Source organism: Notolabrus celidotus, chromosome 3 (assembly GCF_009762535.1).
Source record: "Notolabrus celidotus isolate fNotCel1 chromosome 3, fNotCel1.pri, whole genome shotgun sequence".
NCBI lineage: Eukaryota > Metazoa > Chordata > Actinopteri > Labriformes > Labridae > Notolabrus > Notolabrus celidotus.
This window is the reverse complement of record NC_048274.1, coordinates 13,013,859-13,036,461: the sequence shown is the minus strand read 5'-3', so window position 1 is coordinate 13,036,461 and position 22,603 is coordinate 13,013,859. Positions and strand designations below refer to the sequence as shown.

At 41.1% G+C, this 22,603-nt stretch overlaps 2 protein-coding genes and 1 long non-coding RNA gene across 12 annotated transcripts in view; 2 read left to right on the top strand and 1 right to left on the bottom strand.

The window, feature by feature from the left end:
• Nucleotides 1-5,965, top strand: part of tead1b (TEA domain family member 1b) — a 54,533-nt gene extending 48,568 nt beyond the window's left edge. For all 10 annotated transcript variants that reach the window (XM_034679904.1, XM_034679895.1, XM_034679896.1 and 7 more), the window contains 3 exons: nucleotides 505-645; nucleotides 750-902; nucleotides 2,823-5,965. In XM_034679904.1, the coding sequence (XP_034535795.1) occupies nucleotides 505-645; nucleotides 750-902; nucleotides 2,823-2,936 (408 nt within the window). In that variant the 3' untranslated portion in view covers nucleotides 2,937-5,965. The remainder of the gene's footprint in view (nucleotides 1-504; nucleotides 646-749; nucleotides 903-2,822) is intronic.
• Nucleotides 1-22,603, bottom strand: part of LOC117810209 — a 33,772-nt gene that overhangs the window by 3,911 nt on the left and 7,258 nt on the right. Inside the window, exon 2 of the long non-coding RNA XR_004630736.1 lies at nucleotides 911-1,104. This is a non-coding gene — a long non-coding RNA (uncharacterized LOC117810209). The remainder of the gene's footprint in view (nucleotides 1-910; nucleotides 1,105-22,603) is intronic.
• Nucleotides 11,683-14,192, top strand: rassf10b (Ras association domain family member 10b). Its single transcript, XM_034679906.1, has one exon. It carries the CDS (start codon nucleotides 11,913-11,915, stop codon nucleotides 13,254-13,256), a length of 1,344 nt encoding a protein of 447 aa, XP_034535797.1. The 5' UTR covers nucleotides 11,683-11,912; the 3' UTR covers nucleotides 13,257-14,192.

Sequence of the window (22,603 nt, the reverse complement as noted above, 5' to 3'; positions counted from 1 at the left end):
TTCCCAGAGTTTGAAGAATTACTTGAGGAAAATTAAAGATACAAAATAAATGCTAACTCAGCATAATAAAATGTTCACATCTTGTTCGTCACCTTGTCCTTCTTCCAGTTGTTTTCTCTTTCTATGATCCTCCTCTCTGTGATCATCAATTACTTTGTCGCCATCTTTCTTTTGCTTTGTTTTACTTTATGAAATGCCTTGGCCTATTCCATACAGCCGCTGTCTTTATATGTTGCATATCTTTGATAACAATACAAAAATTGATCACAAAAAAATCAATTACTTTGTCAGAGAATAACATTTCATCCTTCTTTATAATAGGACCTTAGAGAGTATTTTGAACAACAGGTGCTAACAAAGCTAACTACATCAAAACATTTCAGAGTCATGCATTTCCTTCAGCCTCCTTCTGTTGAATGAAATGTAAAGAATGTTGTTTGTGTCTTTTATTCCTCTACACCCAGCCCCCTGTTCAATACCTGTTTGTCCTCTTGTTTCTCACAGGCTGACTTAAACTGCAATGTTCAGGATGATTCTGGATCTTTCTACGGAGTCACAAGTCAGTACGAGAGCTCGGAGAACATGACCATCACATGTTCAACAAAAGTCTGCTCCTTTGGCAAGCAGGTGGTGGAGAAAGTTGAGGTATGAACTCAAATCTTTGTGTACGGTGAACAGGAAGAAAGTCTTGAAGCTGAAATGATTACTCTAAGTCTTGTTTCCTTATTGTTGTTTTCTCTCTCACTCAGACTGAATACGCACGCTTTGAGAATGGACGCTTTGTCTACCGGATAAGCCGATCTCCCATGTGTGAATACATGATCAACTTCATCCATAAGCTAAAACACCTGCCAGAGAAATACATGATGAACAGTGTTCTGGAGAATTTCACGATCTTATTGGTAATCACCTCAGTGACCTGAGTGGGTAACCTCCCTCTCCAGGACTCTCATTCTTCTTCTCTCTGCTGTCGGCGTGTGTTGGTGGCTTTATAAAGAAACACAGGAGTGGGAGGTTGACTGGGCCTTCAGATGAGTTCTCTGGCTGGTCCCACATTTCTGTCATTCCTCAGGGGATGAAACACAGTGTGAGGAGCCTCATTATCTGCAGGGGGAAAGGGAGGATAAGAGGGGGCAGGAGCCCCTGTTATTAGCATCACATGGGGTCTTAAAGTGTCAGTCAGCACTCATGAGGAAGCAGAAAACAAGTAAAGAGACAGGCATTAAAGAAGTTTAGACTAAGATCATCATGAAACCCATCTTTCTAACCTTTTAGAGCCCGTAAGTTATTTTTCCAATAAGACTCACGCTTGAAGATGCTATTTTAATTTCTTTGTAGAGGAGTTTTAAGAAGCTCTGAACTCTGAGAACAAAAAGATAATACATGAGCTTTAATCATGACTGCTGATGCCCTCTGCTGAGCAATGTTGGAAGGAAAGGGTTTAAATAGAAGAAAGGAAAATAAAATCAAACGGGAAATCTTAAAACTTGTTCATTTGTTGCAATTAGAAATGATAAAGATATTTAGAACTAAACAATAATTGTGAGAGTTTCAAAGCTGAGAGTCTTCCTGTGTTACTTTTAATATATGTTTGACAAATTCCCAGAAATATTAATCAATGCCTCTTTTCTGACACTTTCATAACTTCTACTTTAAAACTAGTGTTCGCTTTTTTGCTCTTGGAGCTCTAACACAGGAATGATGACAGGCATGTGCATGAATTTATAACATCAGTGCTTGACAATAGGCTGTAAGTGTAAGTAAGAGTGATGTCCTAATCAGCTGATAAATCACTTAACTGTCGTTGACTTAAAGCTCCTGTGAGGGGCGTGTAACTGGTTATGAAAGAGACAAAATTTACAAAGGAAAGAAGACAGTTAGCAAAAAGACTGACAATGGCTGTTTACACAGCGCTCGTTCTGCTTTTTCTTTTTTTGACGGGGACAGCTACGTTTTTAAGTGCTATGAAAACTATTCAGTTACATATAAACCACTTCTTAACTTTTTAAATCATAAGTGATGCTTAAGAAACAGTTTCTCTATCAGCTTGGCAGTTGTTTACTTCCGCTTTCTGAAACCAGAAATCCAGTGATGTCTGACTCAGCATGCTGCATAACAGATCGAAAAGAACAGTCATACTACATATTACCTTCTACTACATTTGTAGGTAGTATGTAGCAGGCCGTTTCGAAAACAGCCATTGTCTTAATCAGAGTTTTTAATGCTGGTAAGTGCCACAAGGGGGCGATGTCAGAGGAGGCGATTTACAGCACAATAAAGAAGACTTCCCCCCTCCCCTCTTTCCGCCACAAATATTCCTGTTGAATATTTATACATTAGACTGTTTAAAAAGGGCATGTTGACATTTGTTGTCAGATATCACTACTTAGCATGTCCAGAACAGGATCAGCAAACTCAAAGGAGGTAACACTTTGTCAACAGGGGGCACCAAAATCAACTCAATGTTCCTCCCAGGAGCTTTAAGCTATATTATAATATGAAGATTATCAAGAACTCAATCTCATCCTTTACAACCGAATACTTTCGGGTATGTTAATGCACAGGATGACCTTGTGGAGATTAATTTAGTTTAGATGCATAATTGTGTATTCTGTGCTCTCTTCTTTACCGAGGAGAGGAGGAATAACCATGAAAACAAACACTCTAAAACGCTCGACTTCTAATATTTCTGATTAAAAAACAGCCCCACAGTCTCTTTACCTTCTTCCTGATGTTTCTACTTTGCAGAATCTCTTTCCATACATGTCAGTAACACAAAGTGTTCCCCTGCTGGAGAGTGAAAAGTGTGTGTTGTCTTTCAGGTGGTGACAAACAGGGACACGCAGGAGACGCTGCTATGTATGGCGTGTGTGTTTGAGGTTTCAAACAGCGAGCACGGTGCCCAGCATCATATCTACAGACTGGTAAAGGAATGAGAGAGGACCCACACCTACCCACACCCAAGCCTTCAACCCCCCCCCCCTCTTTTCATAGACTTACCAAACTCAAGAAAAGTGGCAGTGCCTCTACCTGAAAGTCACACCCACAATGCTTTCTGGTCATGGTATCGGGTGAAGTCAGTTGTTTTAAATTTGTGTTAATATAATGAGTTTGTTATTCGACTGCAGCTGTGAATTGCGGTACAGTTGTTTTATGTTTGAATATGGGAATTCTCCTTTAAATATGTTGAGTTGTTCTCTGTTGGGTATACGTGTGGCCGTTCTTTAAAGAATTTACTCGATTCATTTGGTCAATGGAAATGTGTGTCGTCTTCTTCTGCTTTGTTCTGTAGAGTAAGAAAAAAAGGATGTTGGCCTTTTCTATCAGCGGCCTGATGTGGTCTGTGTAATATGTTTGAGTGTTTTTTTGTTCATTCATAATATTGTGAGCATACATACTGTGGATATACAGACAAGCACCCACAGCCGATTGAGTTTCCAAAGAACAAAACTGACATTACTTCAGAGGCAGTAGGTGCACAACTAGTTTTCTTAAAGACTCTAGCCGTCATTGCTTTATTTATTCCTGTTAAAGCACTCCAAGTCTTAGACGTTAATCGAATGAATGCACTGTGAAACAATCATTACGACTGCTTCTGCTCCATAAAAACCACCTGCTACTCTTTCCTTTACTGCAAATATCTCTGTGGCCGCTGATAGGGGAATGTTTAGGTTATAGTCAGGCCTAAAAATCACTCTAAAAGCACTTTGTCCCTTCTCCTGGTCCTGGACTGAGTTTTTCTCCCCCCTGTTAGATCTGTGCTTTTAATCAACAGTATGAATAATCACAAATCCCTTATAAAAAGAAGGTTTGTTCAGTTTGCTGTGGCCCCTTTAAAGACTCTGAGAATATCGCCCCCCTCTGGAGTTGTTGTGTAATGACTCTAAGTCAGAGTGTTGCTGCCTTCATGTTCACATGTTTCTGTGGCCTACGCCGACGCCCAGCCTTAAAACATGTTAAAGCTGTGTGAACTCCAAAAGATGCCACTAAAGCTGTGATCTCTACGCGGGGAAGACTCTATTTGTTGTGTAAGAAATTCACAATACTATCTGCCAAAGTGTAGATGTACAGTGCCTTAAAATACGCTCTAACATGATCCCTTTGCTTTGGTTTGAAATTAAGTTTGTGGTCAAAACACGGAAAACACTGTACCGTTTATTACCTGGAACACCCTTGCATCTGAGACATCTTGTTTCTTTTACCTGGTACACTCCTAGAAACACAGTTTGTGTTGTTGCTCAGAGGCAGCACACTTTTTAAGTTTGAACATGTTCAGAAATAGGAAAACACAGGTTCTATTTTTCTGTGACACTCACACGCTCCTGAAACATCAGCCTTTTTGTACCACAAACACAGACTGACTGCCTTTCCAGTTGTAGAAGACCAAAAACAGATAACACCACTCTTTTGTCAAGTCCTGCATGGTAGCAAGGAAGTGCCTTTGGTTACAAATTTCCAGCTCAAACAAAAAAAATCTGACAGAAATTAAAAATCAAACATTGCAAGACCAAAAAAAAAGAGACAAAAGCGAAACCAATCACCACATTGCCTTTTTCTTGAAGGATTATTATGACGGAAAGGGAGAGTGATTTCCTGCTAGATGACAGATATATTCAAAATTTGTAAAGTGCTTTCACAAATGATGTAGTTGATGAATTTCTTTGCTTTTGAGGTCAAAGAGTGAGAGACCTGCTGATACAGGACACAGCCGCTGACTCGCTTAGAAAACACTGCAGCCTCTGCTTCGTGCACACTTGCAGGTTCAAGTGTCACTGACTTTAGGAACATTATGATTTCTATACTCCACAAACCACACGATGTGAAACTTCACTATAACGCCACAATACCTTTTGATGATGCAGACTGTGTGTTAACAAAGCAGGGAGTGACAAGCTTGTATTATCCGTCTGTCAGAGAAGTTTATTTATTAGTGACCTTTAAAAACAGGTTCAGACCTGGATTCTCTTGGACTGTTTTAATGCGCTCCAATCTGAAATTCCTCATATTTCCTAGCGTGGACGAGGCCGTCAAGGTTAATATTTCCACTGTAAACACTATTACTACTCAAACTTCTCCTGTTTCTTAGAAAAATATAATCATCTGGAGTATTTTAATGGAAAAAGCTCTTAATAGTTGCGGACAATGTCTCTGGATGCAGAAAAAGTTCCATCATTCAGTATTTCGCCACAGTCCTGTGGACACCGTGGAGAGTTATAGACTTTTTTTGTTTACGCTGTGTATCTGTTCACATTTAATGATTACTTAGTGTTGTTCCTGTTTTCTTATTGTACTTGTATACAATCGTACTTGGTTTTGTGATGAGGTTGTCTGTTTGTTAAAGCCCACTGAGATGGGGAAGGTGTTTCTGCTGCACTGCTGGTACATTTGGACATATGGTGAAAACACTAAAACAGCAGGACTGATGCGTTTAATGACATGAATGTCTGGTGGACTGTTTGAAGAGACAGTGGACATGTTTTACAAAAAAAAAAAAAATCAATGACTCATCCAGGGTGAGGAATCATGCTGCAAACAGATCAGCAGTTTAGCTCTTGTTTGTTGTTATTCTGTTTAAGAGTAGGTACTGGTACCTTGTTTTGTTTTATGACCCTTTCTCAGATGGCGGCTTTAAAGTGATTTTTCACACGGCTCACATATAGTTATCAAACACACACACATTTGAGTTTTGTGTGCAGACTCGTTTTTTGTAAAAAGGTGCTTTGTACAAAATTATATCCTAGCTTTTCTTGGTACAGATGTGTGATATCTTTTCGTATCCATGATAAAGTAAAGAGTTGGAGCGTCAGGAGAGTAAAGAAGCTCTGCAATGTTTCTGTGTTCTGCATATGGTCTTGTCTTTGCTCCGTAACATTATGATGCCTTCTTGATAATAGTAGATATTTTGTAGCTTTCTAGACACTTTGTATGTATGCAATATTGAAGTTAAATAAATCTGAAAATATTGCCTCTTTTTCTTGTTGCTTCATTTAAACATGCAGAATCATTTTTGTGCAGAAACAATCAGCACAGTGTGTTGTAACTCACCTCACAGGGACGCATGCTTGTGATTCTCTGATTGTAACATCCTGAGACCAACAGTAGGTGGAGCCTGTCACATGATTTAGAGTGACCAGCTCTGTTTCACATGTAAGGGGGGCATAGACTGGATGGTGAAGGGTAGTTTTACACAACTGCAGCGACAGAATACAACACCAGGGGGAGACATTGCATAATTAAAATCAAACCAAATAACTGTTTTAAAACCTAAAATTGAGGCATCAGTTCACCAATATAATCCCCCTTATTTCAATGCAGTCTTGTACAATATTAGAAATTATTACTTTTTTAAATTAATTGTTACTGAAAGCAGATTTTGCTGTGGTTTTCATTTTGGTGGTGAAATTTTGATGTTTTCATTTAGAGGCAGTAAAAGTTGTCAACATGAGTTCAGGCAACATTAATTACTCATAACAGAGATTACTTGAACATGCCTCTTAAACCAAACTGCTTGGACAAATGAGGTCTGTTAAAGGTCAGCTGATCCTGGATTCTGTGGAACAATCCATCTGTCATGTGCAGACCATAGACCGTATAAATAATGGACGTAGTATCCGTGACATCACCTATCTGTTCCTGAGCGCTGTTTTGAAGCCAATTGTCGGCGGGAGCAATATTGGAAATGCTGAACTCATCCAAAAGAGTGTGACGTAAAGAGGTGGGGTTTGAGCTTCCTAGCCAACAGCTATGTGTTCCAGCCTGTCAGTCAAGTCAGTCATGTCCTTATTTGGGTGTAAGGCTGTAAACATGTTTATTTCTGCTGCAAAGATCGTCTTTTTTGAAGTGGTGTCTATGTGGTTTCCGGTGTTTCTGCAGCCAGCCCCAAGCGGATTCTCGATGAATTGCAGTTTATAACACTTCCGCATGGGCTTCATATTTTGAGACCAGACGTTGCCGCTTGGTGCATGCGTGCTCGACTGAATGGTCACAGTTTTTTGTTGAAGTTCTATTTTTGCCTTTATTTGATAGGACAGCTGAAGAGAGACAAGAAATGTGGGGAGCTGAGAGTGGGACAAGACATGCAGCAAATGGTCAAGGCCAGAAATTGAACCGGTGATCAATGCAATGAGGACTATAGCCTCTGTATATGGAGCATGTGTTTAAACTTCTAGGCCAACAGTGCCCCAATCAGATACATTTTTAAGGTGTTTATCAAGAGTTGGCTTAAACCTAACATATTTCATTTACACTGATCAGCCATAAACATTATGACCACCTGTGTTGTGTAAGGCCCTACTTCTTGTTGGGTAAGGGCTGTTTAGGTCCTGACCTGATGAGACATGGACTCCAACTGACTTCAAATGACAACCTCCGGCGAGAACTGAGGCCAGTGCGGAAGTGTTAAAAACTGCAGTTCATCAAGGATCCGCTAAAGGCTGGCTCCGGAAGAACCAGAAACCACATACACACCAATTCAAAAAAGCCGATCTTTACCGCAGAAATAAACATGTCTACAGCCTGGTACAAAAAACAAGTGTAGTCTGGATAGCTCATTTCTCGAACAGCAAACACTGTGAGGGGGGTGAATTTTGTCAGAACGCTGCAATTTTGATGATATTAAGATTACAAGTTTTCCATTACGAGAGGCACAGCTGACTTGATTGACAGACGTGAACACTGTAGTTGTTAGCGAGGAGGCTCAAAGCCCGCATCTGTACATCACACTTGCTCGACAGCAGTTATGTTGAGTTGTACATTTCCAATATGGCTCCCGCCGACGATTGGCTTCAAAACAGCGCTTCAGAAACAGATGGGTGACGTCACGGATACTACGTCCTTTATTTATACAGTCTATGATCTGGCACCAAGACGCAAGCAGCAGATCCTTCAAGTCCTGAAAAATGCAAGGTGAGGCTTCAATGGACTGGACTTGGTTGTTCAGCACATCCCACATATGCTGGATTGGATTATGATTTGGGGAATTTGGAGGCCAAGTCAACGCTTTGAACTTGTTGTGTTCCTCAAGGCCACCAGATGGTCTTAAAGGACAGCAGGGGCATACAGATTGGCTGATGGCAGCCACCACAGAAAGATGCTCCTCTCCTTACACCCACCTATCTTTTCTGCTTCCAACACATCTACTTTTGCTGCCACCCTTCCATTGAAAGGTGTCATTGTAACAAGATAATAGCTGATAATATAATGCATTATAATAGAGCTGATTAGTTTAATTGGCCACAACTGGATGGTAATGAGTCTGAACAACTTGATACTTTAATTTATATTTCTAACTGTACAAAGCTATGACAGATGGGGGATATGAATATTTCTGTGTCTGTGTTTACTAGGAGGAATATCGTGGAGAAGATAGAAAACATTTCATATCAATGTAACATTGACATAATGTTTAACAAGAACAGGTTGTATTGAGTTGTTGGCAGCCTCTGTTATTAGATGGATGTGATGTGGAGCAGGACTTCAGATGAGCATGGTGAAACTATCCTGAGTATGATTGAAACTGAAGGTAAACCCTGTGGAGGAAGATCCCAACATGTCACTACAAAGATGACAGCAGCAGAGAGAGACTGTTTTAAACTCTGACAGGGATAAGATCTTTACAACGTGTGAGGTTGAAACACTCACAGACTGTAAATAATGAATGAGCATCAAGACAGTCAGTCTTACTGATTGAACTGTCACCAAGCTTCATCCTACCCTTGACAGACTTAATGAGAGAGAGCTTACAGAGTCCATCCATCCCTTTTCTTTAGTTTATCCAGGACCTGCAAGCTTCTGGAGGTGGCAGAGGTCACGACCCAAAGAGCTCAGTTGATTCATCATGAAAGAATTACATGAGACTGAGCGAGGAGGGGACCTGGATCTGTTGATCTCCAGCTTTGCAGACGGCTTAGAGAGTGATCAAGCAAACTACAAGGAGTCTGATACGTGGAGTCTTTGATGATTCAAGCCCAGCATCATATCTTTGTTTGCGGAGGACACTAATGATGTGGGTTCTTCAATAATATCCCCACCAAAAAAAAAAGATCTATGACCCAGGTAGCGGCTAGTTCCTGGTAAAATATGGTTCTTAAAGTCAGTTCCAGAGACATAAGATATTGAGTAAACAAGAAAATAAGTAGATTGTTAGATTACTTTGATTATTTATTGATATACTGAGCCAAAGTGTCAACACTCTTCATGTTGATTGTCATGTTTCACTACTGTCTGAGAAATCCAGGATCCAACAGTGGAGAGAAAAGTCTTCAAGAGTCTAAAGCCATCAAAGATCAGCTTTTAGTCCACTAAGTCTTTGACCACAAGGTCAAATGCAGTCAGGTCAGTGATCTGATGAAGATGGCCAGCTTGCAGATGAGCATCAAAACGATGGTTTATAAAAGTGTTAAAAACCACTGAAGAACCAGCTGTCTGAGGGCCGATCTCATGCCACGTTGAAGGGGATGTGAAGGTTCCTGGGCTGTCGTGGTTACATGGTCCGCCATTAAGAGGTCTGTTAGATGTGCAGCCAACTTCTCAGGAAAGAAACTGGAGCCTGATTGTGGTAGTGTGCTGGACATCAAAATCACAGGCAGCAGCTCCAGTGCACATGGAGTCCATCAAAGCTAATGACTTCAAGATTTACAAAAGATGAAATCTGATTATGAGTACCAAGAACAAAGTGATCAAAATAAGCGCAATCTACTCTTTACATAATTAATTTCATACTCTGTTGTAATTCAACAGAGTTAGAGGTCATCTCTTTTCACCTGCTAATGAGCTGCTGGATTTTAACTGTCTTTACATCTTTGCCACTCAGCTTTCATTACCACAGGGAGAGTGGATCAATGTCTCTGTCTTCCCTTAAATAAACTGCTTCCACTCCTCTGTCTAAATAAACAAGTTCTGATATTATTTCAAAGAATGTCACTGTTATTTCATGTTGTAAAGAGCTATATTCTTATTATTGTATTTATTTTTGAATTTGTAATCGTGCTCTGCCATTCTGGTTAATTTTTTTTAACAATATCTTTATTGACTTTTCCATGTACAATGTGCATTATACAGACATAAATACTACTTTAACATTTTGTACAATGCAAAAGTCATTTTTTGTTATTTTCTCCCAAACAAACAAAACACCCCGTCCCACCCACATTCATCTCTCTCTCAAAGTCTGTTAAACACACAAGACAGAATCTCTATTACATTTAAAGGTACCTTGAATAAAGTAAAAAATACATTCACATATACAAAAATGTAAGTTACACAGGTTCTCAGTGTCTTCTTTTTTTTCTGGGATCTACCACAAGTCCATATAAATATCTCAGTCTTGGTTTTCAGCCTGTAAAAGCCCTCCTATATCTCCACTCTTAATCTAATCATTTAATGGTTTCCAGATTCCCTCATAAACTGTTAATTTGTTCTTCAAGGTATATGTTATTCTCTCCATTGACATACATTGTGCCATATTTCTACTCCAAGCACCGATTGTAGGTGCTTCAGTTTTCTTCCAGTTAAAGGCCAATGTTCGTTTTGCTTGCAGTACAGCAAAATCAATAAACTTGCATTGCTTGGTTCGCAAATTAAGACCACTCAGCTATATGTGTAACAAGATCATCTTGGAGTCTACTGGAATGGTTACTGACAAAATAGTACTGACTTTAGTGATCATCTCATTCTGGTTAATTAAAAAAAAAAAAAAAAAGGGATCAAAAATATTTCTTCATAGTGAAGTCTGGGTATGAGCAGGGTGGCTATTAAAAACACAAAAAAACACATAACTGTTTCACTTAATTTCTGATTAGTGACCATCATGATGCAAACTCCCTCCATCATGCCTCATAAAGCATCAGCAGCTGATGAAAGCTGCACAGAAAACATCCCCTGTAACCAAAAGTCACATCCCTTTTCTTTAGTTTATCCAGGACCTGCAGGCTTCTGGTGGTGGCAGAGGTCACAACCCACAGAGCTCATCTGATGCATCATGAAAGAATTACATGAGACTGATCAAGGAGGGGACCTGGATCTGTTGATCTCCAGCTTTGCAGACGGCTTAGAGAGTGATCAAGCAAACTACATGGAGTCTGATACGTGGAGTCTTTGATGATTCAAGCCCAGCATCATATCTTTGTTTGCGGAGGACACTAATGATGTGGGTTCTTCAATAATATCCCCAACAAAATAAAGATTTATGACCCAGGTAGCAGCAACATGGTTCTTAAAGTCAGTTCCAGAGACGTAAGATATTGAGTTAACAAGGAAATAAGTAGATTGTTAGATTACTTTGATTATTATTGATATAAACTGAGCCAAAGTGTCAACACTCTTCATTTGGATTTCCATCTTTAACTACAGGCTGAGAAATCCAGGATCCAACAGTGGAGAGAAAAGCCTTCAAGAGTCTAAAGCCTCATTGATCATCTTATTCTGGTTAATTTAAAAAAATAAAACGGATCAAAAATATTTCTTCATAGTGAAGTCTGGGTATGAGCAGGGTGGCTATTAAAAACACAAAAAACACAGAACTGTTTCACTTAATTTCTGATTAGTGACTATCATGACGCAAAAACCCTCCATCATGCCTCATAAAGCAGCAGCAGCAGCAGCTGATAAAAGCTGTGCAGAAAACATCCCCTTTAACCAAAAGTCACACCTCATGAAGTCTTATAGTGACACATGCCAGTTCTGGTCACGTGAGGGCGCAGCATTGACGCACAGAAGGGTTCTCCTGTCTACAAGAGGGTGCACAGAGGGACACATGGACCGCCAAAGCTGGAGTAACTTCACAGATTGGTCTGCAGGGCAGCGCGCGCACACAAGGAGCAGGAGAAAGAAGTTTGGACTCAGCGGCGCTTTACTCCACACACAGCTTCTTCTCTTTCCCTTTAATGTGAGGAACAGTTCAGCAGACATCAGCGATGTTGGAGCCGGAGGAGAGTAAGATCTCAGTGTGGGTCTGCCGGGAGGAGAAGCTCGTCTTCGGACTGTCGAGGCGCACAACCTGCGCGGATGTTGTCAAAGTGCTTCTGCAGGACCAGGACTCCCAGAACGGCCTCTCTGCAGCCTCGCTCTCCGGGGGAGCACCGGCTTACTGCATCGTGGAGAAATGGAGAGGCTTCGAGAGGATTTTACCAAACAAAACAAAGATCTTACGGCTATGGGTCGCGTGGGGAGAGGAGCAGGCGAACGTGAAGTTTGTGTTGGTAAAGAGCGAAGCGTCTTTGGCGAAACACGGGGCTCGGAGCGCAGAGGCGCGCGTTGTGCCAAGCAAACACGGCCCCTGTGCCATCAAGGGGACTGCACGTTCTCCCATGGCTGGCATTTCCCCAGAGAAACAGCGTCGGATTGTGAGGAAAGCTTTCAGGAAGTTGGAGAAGATGAACAAAAAGAGGACGCGTGAGGAACACAAGGACGCGTCCTCGGCGGAGAGGATGGAGACTCTGGTTCATCTCGTGGTTTCTCAGGATCACACAATCCGCCAGCAAGTTCAAAGGATCACTGAGCTGGATTCAGAGATCGAGAGGCGTGAGGCAAACGTGCATTTTGACAGAATGAAGAGACATGGGGTAAATTATGTGCAGGACACGTATTTAGAGGATGCTGCCTCAGTCTCGAGACAGGACGGGGACATGCTGTGCTCAGCTGAGACTCTTGAAAAGTATGAGGTGTATGTCCGGCAGTGTGATGAGGTGTTCCGACTCCAAGAGGAGCTGTGGGAGCAGGAGGCTCTTATAGAAATCATCACGCTGCAGATGCAGGAGGAGCTGAACCAGCGCTGGATGCAACGGAGGACAGAGGAGCTGAAGAGACAAGACGCAGAGCGCGCAGCGTCCCTAATCTGCACAGAGGCGGGCACGGAGTCAGAAAACGAGCTCCTGTTGAAAGAGGAGAGGGTCAGGACGCAGTTAGATGCGAGTTTATACATCGGTCTGCGCCTCAGCACGGATTTGGAAGCTATTAGGAGCGATTTAGTGCTGACGGAGGAGATTTGCGCAGCGAGGGAGAAGGAAATGAGGGATTTACTGGAGAAAGTGAACACTTTGGACATAGAGGATGGGACAGACAGAGAGGGGCGATGTCAGCACGGGACAGATGATGAAACGGGGAGGATGAGCACTTTGGAGGAGAAGAGTGAGTGGGTGGAGCAGGCCAGGGGTCTGTCAAAAGCTCACAGCGTGAACGATGACGACTCAGACACTGGCTTAAGTTCTCTGCACAGTCAAGACTCAGACAGCCAGCCAGTGTGGGAGTCTTTGGTTTAGACTTTCACATTCAATTTATCATTTTCTAACTAGCAAATGAACTTCAGCCTCAGGGATCATAATGCTCTAAAGTCAATGAAATTCACTTTTATAATCCCAAGTGGTGAATTCAAAGGGATATTTTCTTTGTATGGCATCATGTTAATCCCCACATGTTCCTATATTTTTTTTATATCCTTCTTAATCTGGTTTTAGAGCTTCAGTTCTTTTTTGGTAGGGTGATAAGTGTTAATCTCTCCAAGAAAGTTGCAGTTTGACATAAAAATAAAACTGCTTCCAAAGATTAAGTTCACTTGCTCCCCGTTGTCTTTACACTGACCCAGAAACTGTGAAGTGATATAAACGTCCATGTTTAGGTCAGGAGAGCAGGGTTAAGAGATGAGGTGAGATCAACACATCAGCAATATGACTGTGTGGTAAAAAAGCAGATAATCTCAACAATCCCTGCTACACTTAAACACACGGCTCCAGCACACAAAACACAAAGATGTAACGTGTGTGAGATAATACTCTGAATCAGGGAGAACGTCATCTCAGCTTTCACTGTGACCCAGACACTGAGAGATGAAGAAAACCTCTGCAGACAAAACAAGACGAGAAGTCAAAACAGAGACAAACTGAAGCTCTGTGATTCTGCACAGAAACAATCAGTCACAGATGATAGTGACGGTTTATCAGAGAGACACAATGAGTCCTTTATGTCCCAAATGATTAGTGCAGACATCTAAGTGCTGAACCTGGTCAGGGTATAAATATGAGTCCTTCAAAAGTTTAAGGTAAGCTTCTTAAGGCCAGCTGCTTTAAAAATGAAAATTAAGGGAATATCATGAAAAATTATTCTGTTAAGACACATGTTTATGTAATCTAAGCAGTTATGCTTGATCAGGAAGAACTTATCTAATTTTCCTTAATTCTCAAATTCCCCTTAATGCAATAAACTCTGTAACAAAACATGTATGGTGTTTTAAGTTATTGTTAGTCCACCTCAGTTGGCCAATCCCCTGATGTGCAACTATCAACCATTTTCAGCAGGATTACTGATTCTGTTTAACAGCCCAGAAGGAAACACAGGCCTTCCAACCAAGGGTGCTCTGATTCAGTACGACAGTATGATGATTGGTGAGGATGCTCGTTATGGATGTGCATGTTTAAATGATTAAACATTGTCACCATGCACACGCCTTACTGTAAGCCTGAAATGCTTCTCATATGTTGTGTCTAAGCTTATCAGTGCAGCCACCCGCCATAATGCCTTGATGATCTACTACCCAGATGTAAACAAGCACTGATAACTGATAGCATCTTGCAGCGTTTGGCAGTATTTTGGTCTAGAAAATGAGATAGAGCTGAATGTGGGCTGTGTCAAATTAAATTGGTATAGCCGCTCAACTGGAGTAATGTGTAACAAGCACAGGCATGTGGACGTTTACCTGCAAAGAGGGCTGAAGGCTGGTGGTGCTACTTCTGCTATCTTTAGCCCCATTCAGCAACACTTTTCGACAAGTGCATCGGCCAGGACTTAGATTCCCATTAACTAGGAAATTAGTCTCTGCAGAACATCTCTAGTGCTGATACTGGTCATCAACCTGCGATAATGAGCCTGATCTGCTTTAATTCTTTGTCTGACTTTGTCCACTATCACCTACATTGATTCAGTCACAGTCCACCTCTATGTGAAGTTTCACAGTCATCTCTGACCTTGTATGACTGTCTGAAAATGATTCTCGATTCCTACACAGCTGAGCTAAGACTTCAAATGTGGAAAGAATGATTATGAGTTTAATAATTATATTAGCAGGAACACTTAATCAATGTATTGGAAAGGGAAAAGTGGATTGGTAGTCAAAGCAAATCACTGCTGGAACCTTCATATCCTGATTGTTTTAAGTACTGGGTATGTATTAGCCTCATCATAATCAAATCATTATTTGTCTTTATTTGTACAGAAACTTGTAGCAGATTAAGCTGGAGGCTGATGCAGCACATGCAATGCATCCTCATCATAGACTATAAATAATAGACGTAGTATCTGTGACGTCACCCATCTGTTTCTGAAGCACTGTTTTGAAGCCAATCGTCAGTGGGAGCCATATTGGAAATGCTGAATTCAACATAACTGCTGTCGAGCGAATGTGACGTAAAGTGGCGGGCTTTGAGCCTCCTTGCCAACAGCTACAGTGTTCCAAGTCAGTTCCTTTAAGTAAGCTGTGTCTCTCGTAATGGAAAACTTGTGATCTTAATATCTTCAAAATTGCCGGGTTCTGAATATCATAATTAAAATCATGGGACACAGTATTAAATTTCCCTGCTTAACAGCCTTGCCCATTCGCTGCTTTATAACTGAATACACGATGACACACGAGACAACACTATAGTGTACACAAGCCCAGTCCCAGGAGTTAGATTCCAACTAATAGCTGTATTGAATTATCTCCAACCACAGGAAGACTACACGAAGAGGAAAGTGTTTTCTCTGCAGATAAAGTGATGGAGTGACACCACGGCTAAGAATACGATACATAACTCTCAGATATAGGTGTGAATGTCAGAGCATCAAGTGTTTCAAGTATACTGCGTTACAGGGAATTGGGTTTGCTATTGTTTCATATCACGATAACATTTTCTCTATGCTATGGGAATAACTGGTGTCATTTCCCAGATGTGCAGTTATTCAGACATGTGTTTAAGGTTCCTCTTTTAAGTTATAGACATAAAAAAAACACAATCCTTCCACAGTTTCAGAGTTTGAACAAGGAAACACAGCTAGGAACACAATTTGTGACTTGGGCAAAGTAAGGTCTGAATCTAAGCACAACAAGCAGTCATTAAAATAATGCTGCTAAAACTATTGAAATTGAAAATGTAAAGAGATTCATAACGAATCCCAAACTTAGATTAACATCATATTTAATATTAGGCTTAATATGATACAAGTCCTTAGACAAGTGCCTCTTCCAGATGCTTTTAGCTTTCAAATCTCTCTGGTCTACAATGTTTGATGTTCAGGCATGTTGCAAACGTGCTGAAATGACTGAGTCACAGATAAATCAGTCAGACAGAAACAACAGCTGCACCAATAGTTTACAATCTTCTCAGAAGTTATGGGTGAGAGAAAAAACTGAGCGCCCAATCTTTAAAGAGCAGCCAAGAGCGTTGTCTCCTCCTCCTTGTTCAATGATGACTGGACAGTGTAGTGCAAGTTTATCAAAAATTAGAAGTAAGATGACACTCACATCCTTAGTGTGTGGTGAAACAAAGAACAAATGCTATGGGAGTCTGTGCACTGTGGAAGGGTGTTGCACAAAGTTGTGGGCACTGTACAAAGGCATCCTCTATGAACCCCCACCAACATTGACAGCCATTCTTTTTTTTCTTTTTTTTTTTTACCTTTGTGGCCCCCTCCTTTCACATCAGGGCTCCCCATACTCAAGTACCACTCTTTCTACCCAGTCTGCTGGCCCCGGTGCTGTGAGCTGTTTTTGTGTCGACTTGTAGCTTTTAGAGAAAGAGGAATTCTAGCTGAGTGCACACAAGACGTCTCCTACAGGGAAGAGATTGAGGGATGTGGTTTTTTAGATGTAAATATACTTCACTCTGATTCTTTTTTGCTGGACAGAACTGAATTGTCAAGCAGATCTTTTTTTTTTTTTTTTAGTTATATTTTTGGCCTTTTTGACTTTATTATAGCGTACAGCTGAAGAGTGACAGGAAATGTGGGGAGTAGAGAGTGGGGGAAGACATGCAGGAAATGGTCGACCAGCCGGGAATTGAACCGGCAACCCCTGCAACGAGGACTGTAGCCTCTGTATGTGGGGCGCTTAGACCGCTAGGCCACCAGAGCCCCATCAAGCAGATCTAAACGGTCTAAACGCACGCCTCATAGACAGAGGCTACAGCCCTCGTCGCAGAGGTCGTAGATTCGATTCCAGCCACAACCATTCACTGCATGTCCTCCCCCACTCTCCGCTCTCCACATTTCCTGTCTCTCTTCAGCTGTCCTATCCGATAATGGTGAAAATTCCCCAAAAAAGCTTATCTTTAAAAAATGGAAAAATATGGAAAAATTAAATGCGCATGTTTTCATCAATTTTATGTGAAATTGAGGCAGTTTAATCATATATTCTAAATGTAATTCAATGCACATGATGATACATTCCTGTAAATGTCACCAAGTTCTGAATTTGATCTGGTCCAGAAATATCCTCACACCTTGAGGCCACCTTATGCGCCTTTGTTCTTTGAATTGAGGGCAGCATCATTATCAAACAAGGGAAAAGTACTGTATTACACTCCCTGTGAATGGCAGCCTTCCTGCCCCCTAACACCCTCTCTCATGTGGCGCTCCTTTCATTTACCACTTTGTGCCACAGAGGAACATAAATTAGCCTTACCCGACATAATAAACCCTTTATCCCACATGCCACAAGTGCAAATGTAAAACCATGTACATTATTCTCAGAGGAAAACACGAGCACATTCCTCATCTTTTGTTTCAGAGGTGGAGTCTGTGTGGAGGGCTTTCCCACACCCCTGAATTGGGTTGCATAAATGTCAAGTTTGTATTATTTGGAGTATCCTCAGAGCTCTGGAGCCACTCGTGAGGAAACTCAGGAATCTGAAGAGTCTCTTCTCTAAAGCTGTTCCTTGAACTGGTTTTGTTAGAGAGAGTAAAGGTTTGGAGGAATGTCAGTCATAGTTTGAGCATTTCTCTTTCTGAACAAGAGGCGGTAGGCTTCTTGCAGCCTTTGTTGTTATCACGGAGCTTATATTAAAGAATCCGTCTCTTATTACAACTTCTTGGTACTTACAGAAACATGCACAACTCACATCCCCATGCATGCAAACAAAACATGCCAGAACATAACAAAGAAGATCTCACAGTCTTTGTTTGGGGGTCATGGCAGGGTTCACAGGTCACGTTATCAGAGGTTAAAGTTACTCAAGCATCGCAGCCATCTGACTCTCTCTGCCGAGGGGGTCACAAAGGTGAGCAGGAGGGGAGCAGAGGCCGATAGAGGAAGCACGCTTTAAGCAGCAGGACTCCCAAACTCTGTCTCTGCATAGATTGAGCTGCAGGTTTTATTAAGTGATGTATGGGTATTAGAGGGACCAGAGGTCTCTGCACTGCCACTAAATCATCATGTCACAGATTTAACTTCATGAAGAGCGTGAGACTATTTCTGTGAGACGACATCCTGAAGAGTGTTCTCTCCAGAGAGAGCTTTCTTTCATCAGAGGGTGGTGTGTTTATTCAAATTATGATAATTCAACCTGATAAGGACGACAATCAAATATGTTTTTTCTAACAGTGGTAGAGCGTAGAATACTAGAAGAATACATCAGCAATAATTAAAGTTATTTAATGGGAGAATGATAGATTTAATTAAAGATAACAGTTTTATAAAACTTTTCATAAGAGTTGTATTACAAGACAAAAGTCTTTGTCTAATCAGGTCTAACGCAAATAAAGACACTAATGTTCTTTAAAACTCATTCGAAAGAAAAACACTATTAAACATTAATGTATGATTGATTTAGCACTCTGTTTGAGGCTCAACTCGTTGAATAGGTTTTGTCACAGGTCCTGTTTAAATGTGTTGACACAAGCCTGTTCTATTGTCCTCATGTGATCAGGGCCCTCAGAATTGTCTTGGATGTCAGTTGAACAAAATATAAGAACAGGGCTCAGAATGGTTCCTATACCTATTTTGATCCAGTTCATCAAGAGTGGAGACAGAAGGACGTGGCAGTGCTATTTCTATGGCTCACAAGCTACTCCACAAGATATTTAAGGCAGTGCTGGTTCAGCCTGAGGGTCTTGTCTGGCCTGGCCTGGGTAGCAGCAGCTGGAAGATTGGATAATCAGCATCTGCTCCATCATGGTGACCTTCTTTGTGCTTGTAATGAACATAATGATCAAGTTAGCAAAAAAAGTATGATGCTCAGTAAGTCTGGAGGAATACAACGCCTATCAGGGCCTCTCCAGACAATCTCATAGAGTAACACAGTACTGTTACGAGCCAGGTGGATCCTACAAAAGGCATGCATGAGATTCACATTTAGAAAGTCAGTCATTAGTTTTGTACCAGTTGGAGAAGATCAGAACCCATTCCTCACAGAGAAACAACTGAAAAATCTTGTGAGTGCATTCAACTGCAGCTTGGAAGACACACACTCTATCAAGGCCATCAGCGCCATCCTGGAAGGCCTGATCCTCCAAAGAGTCCTGTGGCCCCGTATTTATGAAGTCCCCATAATGGAAGGCTTCCGGCTCAAGGTCAGCAGCTTTGTGCAGCTTTGAGCTGTATGGGAACAGCAGCGAGCTCAGGGGCCTATTCAGCACTGAAAGGGAGGGATTCTTTGTGGCAAGGGCAAGACAACCATGAAAGGTAGTCCACTGGCTTGAGTTTCACCTTGCAGGGAGGACTGGGAAGACTGGGAGGAAGTGAAGGACTGCACAGTTAGTTGAGCTACGACAAGCTTAAGCACAAGGTCCTGTTTGGGAAAGAGTAGAGGCAGACAGACGTGATGACACCTGATGAAGATTTTGAAGTTGGGGATGTCCAGACAGTTTTTCCCACACACAGACATTACCTGTTGGCAGCTTTAGTGTGTTTACTGACCATTTTTGCATTTCTGTTTTTTAATCTAAGTAAGACTGCCATCTATCAATAACCTAATGGACAATATCTCTCTATATGTACATCAACAGGCGTACCACAAATAAATGTCTCTAATGTCAATAATAGGTTCGTGAGGGCGTATGCCTTTTGTAGGGATGGGCATAACTTTGCAATCTAGTGGGATTACCTGTAGCATCCTTTCTAAACAAAAGCACATTTAGTTATCAAAACAACAAAAAAAGTCCTCTTGGCAGTAAGGAACATAAAATAAATCACTTTCGAACATAAATTGGATTACTTACACCCTAAATAAACGATTGTATTGGGAAACCAGCTTCATGAATCCTGTCTTATCCTGCGTTGAGTGTATCGTCACATTTGAACTCTTCAAGGTGATCGTCTGCCAGTCTTATGTGACCAGTCAACTTCTGAGACTGCCGCAAATGATGTTGGCACAAAACCGTCCCTGATCTTGTGAAATATGTCAACACGACTTCAAACTTCATCAAACTGTTGAGGGGAAAAAAACTCACCATGTCCAATTAATCTAACAGAAATCTGTCATTTCTCCTGTTGTCAAAGCAAATTCCTCACAAGAAATAAAACCGGACCCTCTCTTAATGGCATGACCTGCCAGACTTCACTAATCCCTGGAATGTGTCACTCCGTGCTCCTGGGAGCCTTTTGTTCGGCCTCAGAGAGTGATCCGCCATGAAGTCACTAATGAAGGTATTGACTCGAGAGCCAGGACTTCAATACCAGCGCAGAGGTGTGAGCCGCTCAGAAAGCACTTGGCCTGCTGCTAACAGACCGGGCCAGCCAGTGTGCACTCATTAGACCTTATTGTGCCACTGGCAGGTGTGTTAATCCTGTCAGGCCGGGTGCTGACCCCCAGGACCTCGCCTGTGGGATACTGTACAACCTCTCTCTGAGGGTTTCAAGACCTGTCACCTTCTGTAGGAGCAGACGTAGCCCAGATCTGTCACCAATGGGGTCTTTACCCTCCAATAACCTTCTTAAGAGAAGCTCAATCCACAACCAGTGGAGTGACAAACTGGCTTTTTGCTACTCGTATCAAACTTTACAAAACTGCACCATGTGTGTTTCTGATATGTTAGCTGTGTCTTAAATCACTTCATTGTCCAATATTTCCAATATGACAAGAATAACCTCACAGTTTCTACTAGGGGGCAATAAACTGACACCAGTTGTATCAACACTACAAGATTTAGAGTCATTCACATCTGTACTCTCTCCTCTATACATGGAGAACTGCACTGCAGGATTGTTAGTGTACAGTGGTGTTAAATGCTGTGAATAAAGGTGCTGAATAAATCAGAGTGCCTTTGAAGGTTGTAAAATTTGTGAGACATCAACCTGTTTTTTTTCATGGAAACTTGCACTAGGGGTGAACCGATTATCAGCCTGGACGATTATTGGTGGCCAATATTTGGCATTTGGACCATTATCTATATCTGCGTTTTATTTACTAATGCTACTTTGACCCCGCTACAGGTATGCCTTTCCCTCTAGGTCTGTTTTCACTCACTACTCTGTCTCACCTTAAGTCCTGCTGACCTTAATTACTGCTTCTTTTACTTAACTGAGAAATCTGATCGCTCGTCCTAATGAACTATTAAATAAACTACTTTTTATATGAACTGTAAAAGATGAACATTATTCATACATAAAATCTCAGCTGCATAGCTGTTGTACATATTCATCTTTAGTGTTAGTAATGAAGTAGCCTAGTATTTTTTAATGGTAGGTCCATATTCTAAGATGACAGAATTGTTTTCATTTTTACTGTAAATGCATATCAAGTATTTGTTCACAGTCTATAGTCCCCTGAAAGAACAATGTTGAAAATGCCTGTCATTAGGTTGTGTTTTATTTATTTTTTAATATATATATATATTACTTTATTCATTTATTTTTTATATATATACTACTTTATTTATTTATTCATTTTTAATACAAATGATTAATAATTTATATATTTTTTTCTCTTCATTATATGCTGGTAAGTAATTTGGAAATGTGTCAAGCTGTGAAAAATCAAAATAAACAGCTCAAAAAAAGAAAAAACAATATTGGTCAACCCCTAACTTGCACCTTTTGAGTTGTTATGGTTCACCACTAAACCAGCTGCTATATGTTAAGTCATGATACTGCAGTTATCTTCACATCATTGGACAATGAGGTAAAGAAACATTTCTTTGATTTGGAGCTCTTTTGACTCAAGGAAGGTGTTCAAAAAACAAAACGGTGGAAAAACATACCTCTGCCAAAATCTGCTCACTGTTTGATAATGGCTTCATTTGTCCAGTTTAGGGCTTAAGAAACTGGAATACACTCAATTAGGGGTATTTAGTCAGGGGGTAAACTGATGCACCACCCCAACAAATAACCAACCAGTATGGTATGGCTAAAGTAACTGAGATAGCATGGCGAATATAAAGCAGCTTTAAATATTAAGAACATGGAGATGCAGAGATGTCCGGCTAAACAGCATTCAGTTGGCGGCAGATACTCTCATTGCACTGTCCCTCAGTGAAACTCTTCACAGTCGACTCAAAGCCTCTCTCTGGACTCTATGTTCAGTCTTTATTTTAGTGTTCTGATGTTAAGAGCAAAATGCTAAACTACATCTCACAAGTGTTCAGATTCAGGTGAAGTGTTTCAAAATGTGCCACACCCATAAAAGTAAAGAGGGCTGTATGA